Here is a 5,302-nt window from a genome sequence, read left to right as displayed (position 1 = left end):
TATATCCCTCCCAAATATGCCACATGGGAAGAACTTACTAAATTCGGTCAAAATTATTCCCTATTAAAGAATCCCTTCGACGTCTTCTGTGAAATTGTTCCACCTTCCTCGCGAACAAATCCCTCCACGTCTGCTTCTGCTAAATACCTCTGCGCTATCGAAGCGTAAAAGCTGCGGAGAAGCAGGGCGTTCTAAGGTTCCTACTTTGGATATCTTCCGGCGGAATGGATTGGTCTTCGATTTCCAGCAAGCGCCGAGCTGATTTCACCCCGCACTCGGCTCCACCTCCTCCGGCGGAGAAGTTGGAAGTGGAGGAGCCCTTGTACGAGAAGCACGTACGTCTCCACAAGAGGGCCAGGGACACGAGCACTTCTAGTGAGCAGGTAGATCCCTCACTTTCTCTTCTCATATGTTTTGTCTAGTTGAGCTATCATTTTGATTAGGTTTTCATGATCTCGTTCAAAAGGACCGATCTTTTTCTTTCCTTCCCCATCTTGGCATAGACGGATTTACCTTAGGATGGCTATAGCCTAGCCTAATTTTTTTTTTTACATGTTTAATCATCTATTTCAAATCACAAAAAGTGCCATAAAAAATAAAAACAAAAATCTTGCTTTCATTTATCCCGATCAAATCTTGCATGAAAAAGATTTTGCATTAATTATTCCTACCTCATATCTTATTTAAATTTAATCGGGTATTTTTATTATTATTATTTTAAATTTAAAACGTTACTAAAAAGGATTTTTTATAATTATATATTTTTATTATATTAATGAAAAAATTTCTTTTAAAAAATCCTAATCAATCCTATATTATTTATAATCCGATCAATCTCAATTAAATTTATCAAAAATATTTTTAAAGAATATGAAATATAGGTAAAAAATATGAGTAGAATATAAAAGAATAAATAAGAAAAATTATTAAGTCAAATTAATTATATATATTAAAATAAATAAATCTCGTTAGGTGTGAAATAAAATATATATATATATATATATATATATATTGAAAAAAAAAATATTCTACTCATTTTACCGCAGAGATAGGATTGTCCTGTACTCTAATCCAATTCAAAAAATAAACTATATTTTATAATCTATAATTTGACATAAAAAATTATTATTTTTTAATTGTATTTGATACTTAATTCATTTTTCGACGCTCAAAGTTTAGCGTTGTCCTTCTCTTATTTCTAGATCTGTCCTTGCATCTTGGTACACTTTCTAAGTATGGATCTGTGTCATTTGAAAAGAGGTAATACCAGCTCCTGATACTACCTTGTTGCAGGCTGTGTACAACAATTTGCTTGGGGAACCTGAACCGTTGGGTCTTCGCCTCAGGAAGAGTCCGTCGATTCATATGATGCTTTCTCAGTCAAAGGCAGGTAAAAATTTATGCGTCACTAGCTCGAAGGGCTCGAAAGTTGGTGTAAAATCAAACTCAGCTTCTTCGAGCTCATTGAGCAAGATCAAAGCTTCGCATTTTCATGCGTCATTATTGAGGATTGGGACATGGGAGGTGAGGATTTTATAAGGAAAAATTTGATGGTTTACGTAAATGATACGTCTCTCTTTCCTGTTATTATTTGTATGTTCTTGTGGAAGTTTTTGTCTATGCATTATTCTGGTTTTATATTCTTGTATTTGCAATCTATTCAATCTTTCTGTTTTTAGCATAATTTTTCTGCTCAACCTTTTCCTCCTATTTGTGTTTGTAACTTTCTGTGATATGGTCCACCAAAAGAAAAATGATGAGCAATTTTACTTGCCTTTATTTCTGAGTTTCACTTACAATTATCAACTAGGGATCTGCCATTGGAACATAGTTTATTTCGAGTCATTGTCTTTTTTTCCTTAAAGGTGCATTTCATGAATTCTTTATGGGTGATCTAGTGCATTCTAATTCTCATATGTTTTTGTCAAGTAATCCTTTACCAAATTGGTTAACTTTGTGGAGAAGTTCACTATGTTCTATTGGCAAACAGTTTGTGACTAGATATGAAGGAGATTTAGTGGCAAAATGTTACTTCGCCAAACGTAAACTTCTATGGGAATTTCTCGAAGGTGGCGTGAAGAGCAAGATTGAGTTTCATTGGTCCGACATTACTGCAATTAAGGCAGTATTTTTTGACGGTGGCCATGGGGCTTTGGATATTGTGGTAAGATTTATTTTTTCTCAATTTGTGTTGGTATATATTGGTCATTTCTTACTGGTAACATGTTGGCAATTGTTTATTAGTTGGCAAGACCACCTCTTTTCTTCCGAGAGATTGATCCTCAACCAAGGAAGCATATACAGTGGCAAGCAACTCAAGATTTTACCAATGGGCAAGCATGCATACACAGGTAGATGTAAATTATATTTTCCCGCATCTTATGAAATTCACCTCTTTTGTTGCAAGCTGGCACAAAATCTAAGCTTTGGGAGTGATATTATCATTTAATCTGTGGTTCTTGTTATTGGTATTTCAATAAAAAATAATCAGATTTTATTTTCAGTATATATTTTTTTGGAGTCTATTGTAAGCCTTTGCCTTTTGAATATTGTAGTTGCTTCCTTCTTGTCAATTGTTTAAATTTGATTAAATTAGTTAAACTATACCTTTTTATGAATATTATTAATATTAAGTTTTATATGATGATCTACAATGTAAAGCATATCCTTTGTGGTAACCTGACTGCATGTTACGTTCCTTGACCTATTTAAACTAAGCTTGATGTGATATAACAAATTTTGCCAGAAGATATTTATGTTTGTTGCCTATCTCAAATTGTTTGAAACATAGATAAATCAAAATTTTACATATTCGGTTGTGTCTGTATTGTAACTTTCACCAAATGTATGCTGCAGGAGGCATCTACTTCAATGTCACCAGACCTCGTTGAGCAAGAATTTTGAGAAACTTATCAACTGTGATCCTCATTTGAAGCTACTTAGTCAGCAACCAGATATTATATTAGAATCACCTTACTTTGATCCGCTACTTAATTAGCAACCTGATATTATATTAGAATCGCCGTATTTTGATCCGCTACTTAGTCAGCAACCTGATATTATATTAGAATCGTCTTACTTTGATCCGCTAATTAGTCAGCAACTTGATATTATATTAGAATCGTCTTACTTTGATCCGCTATTTAGTCAGCAACTTGATATTATATTAGAATCGCCTTACTTTGATCCTCAGTACTCTGATATTTTATTAGCATCGCCTTACTTTGATCCTCATTACTCAGTTTTGGAAGGTGAAAGTGATTTTAAAAGTCATATCAATGATGTTATTAAGGATGATTCTAAAACCACTTTCTCCGGCTTATATGAACCTGATCCCTCTTGTGCAACATCATCAATCTCCAATAAGACGGAAACACAAGATTCTTTCTGGAGGACACCTGCTTTTGATTCACAATGCACTCCTTCACCATGCTCAGGTAATAATATTAGCTCCAACTGTATCACCTTTCAATAATTCATCTATCCAGAAACTGTTGGGACTAAACTTTATCTACGACTAAAGTTGAGGAGCTGTCTTCAGGAAACACATCATTGCCTTGCGACGCTCTATTCAACAAAGAGGACTTTATATTACAATTCCTTGACATTGATTCCCAGTCTCCTTCTGCTGCTTCTGATGAACAATCTATCATCCCGAAGGTCAATTCCCGTTGCTGCCTGCTCCAGCAAGATACAATGGCCAGTATGACGGTAAATGCCCAACTGAATGATCAGGATGGCAGTGCTGACGATGCACAAGCTGGTGCTGGATCCTACGATGAATCGTATTCAACACCAGAGGCCGAACAATCATTATTGGAATTTATGAAGATTCCTCGAATAGCCTCGTTTCCACGAGTTCTTTCTCAATCCTACTTGACGTAGAAAAAAAAATCAGATAAATCTCCTGCTCGTTATTTCTTGTACATATTTTAAGGAAAATTATTGTTTTGCTTTCTTTAGACTACGTGAGCTTCAACTTTTTATGATTGAATATATATATATATATCATTGTCCTACTTTTTATGATTGAATATATATATATCATTGTCCTATTAGATGCTCAATGGCCGCAAGGCCAAGCTCTCCTTTGGAACCGCTGTGAGTTTCATTGGTCGAATAATATTTGTTTTTATATATATGCATGCATGTAATGAAATGAAGTTGTTTTTGACTCAGTTTGACAAGTCTTATTCTCAACCATAAATCCCCCAATTCACAAGTGTTACGATTACGTTTCGTTTTTCAAAAATAAAAAAACAAAAAAACTAATACTTATCTCTGGAAAAAAACTTTCATCCCATAGGCACTTCGCACTAAAAAACCCAATCATTTAAGGCCGACGAGTTTTGTAATAAAAACATATATAAATTGTTACTACTTAGTAACTAATAAATATTTCATGGTCAATCAGCAACAAAAATATTTTGTGGCAAATCAACAATGGAAAATATTTCATTACTAAATTTGTTGCAATTCAAAATAAATATTTGTTGTAAAATCAGGGATGAATAAATCATTCGTTGTAATTTTTTCATCGATTTTGCAATGAACACGGAATTCGTCGTAGATTTTGCAATGAATCTAAAATTCGTCGTAAAATTTGCAACGAATCTAGAATTTATCATAGATTTTACAACAATATTGAATTCGTGGCAAATATTATTACATGAATTATTATTAAGAAGTTACGATGAAACAGGGATTCATCATGAATTTGCAACGAATAAATAGATTCATTGCAAAGTTTTAATTTTAAGAAAAATAGCTTGAAGTCGGTTAATTGATCGAGAGAGCTTGGAATGAGGTTAAACCAATTCCTATATATTTATATATTTCTCCTTATTATATCTATCCGTTCAAACATCAATTTGACTCAATATATTTTTATTGGTGATTTTTTTAAATATGAATTATATTTTTCAGATACATTAGTATTGAAAAAATCATTGAAAAAATATATTAGGTCAATTTTTTTTTTGAGGATATCTATACAATCAGGATAATGATATGAATATATCAAAACTGATTTCATCTTATTCCGAACTCTTTAGGTCAATTAATTGACTTCGGAGAATTTTTGAGTTTTTTTTTTTTAAAGTAGCCCATTTGCAACGAATCTAAAGCGAGGATCCAATGCAAATTTGCTATTTTTTAAAAAATTCAAATAAAAATAAAAATTATCCGAAGCCGGTTAATGGACCTACAGAGTTCGGAATGAGATGAAATTAATTCCTATGTGTTCGTCTATTTCTCTTGATTATATAGATATCCGGAAAAAAAAATGTTGAGCCAATATATT

The 5,302-nt window shown here is 32.9% G+C and overlaps 1 protein-coding gene across 1 annotated transcript; it reads left to right on the top strand.

The window, feature by feature from the left end:
* Nucleotides 1–224: 224 nt before the first annotated feature.
* LOC122004776 lies at nt 225–3,885 on the top strand. The gene is made up of 7 exons (XM_042559612.1): nt 225–383; nt 1,294–1,524; nt 1,991–2,164; nt 2,245–2,351; nt 2,857–2,985; nt 3,097–3,437; nt 3,542–3,885. The coding sequence occupies exons 1-7, from the start codon at nt 225–227 to the stop codon at nt 3,883–3,885; spliced, it is 1,485 nt and encodes a 494-aa protein (XP_042415546.1).
* Nucleotides 3,886–5,302: the final 1,417 nt, after the last annotated feature.

This window comes from Zingiber officinale, chromosome 7B (assembly GCF_018446385.1).
Source record: "Zingiber officinale cultivar Zhangliang chromosome 7B, Zo_v1.1, whole genome shotgun sequence".
Lineage (NCBI taxonomy): Eukaryota > Viridiplantae > Streptophyta > Magnoliopsida > Zingiberales > Zingiberaceae > Zingiber > Zingiber officinale.
This window is presented reverse-complemented; position numbering and strand designations above follow the sequence as displayed.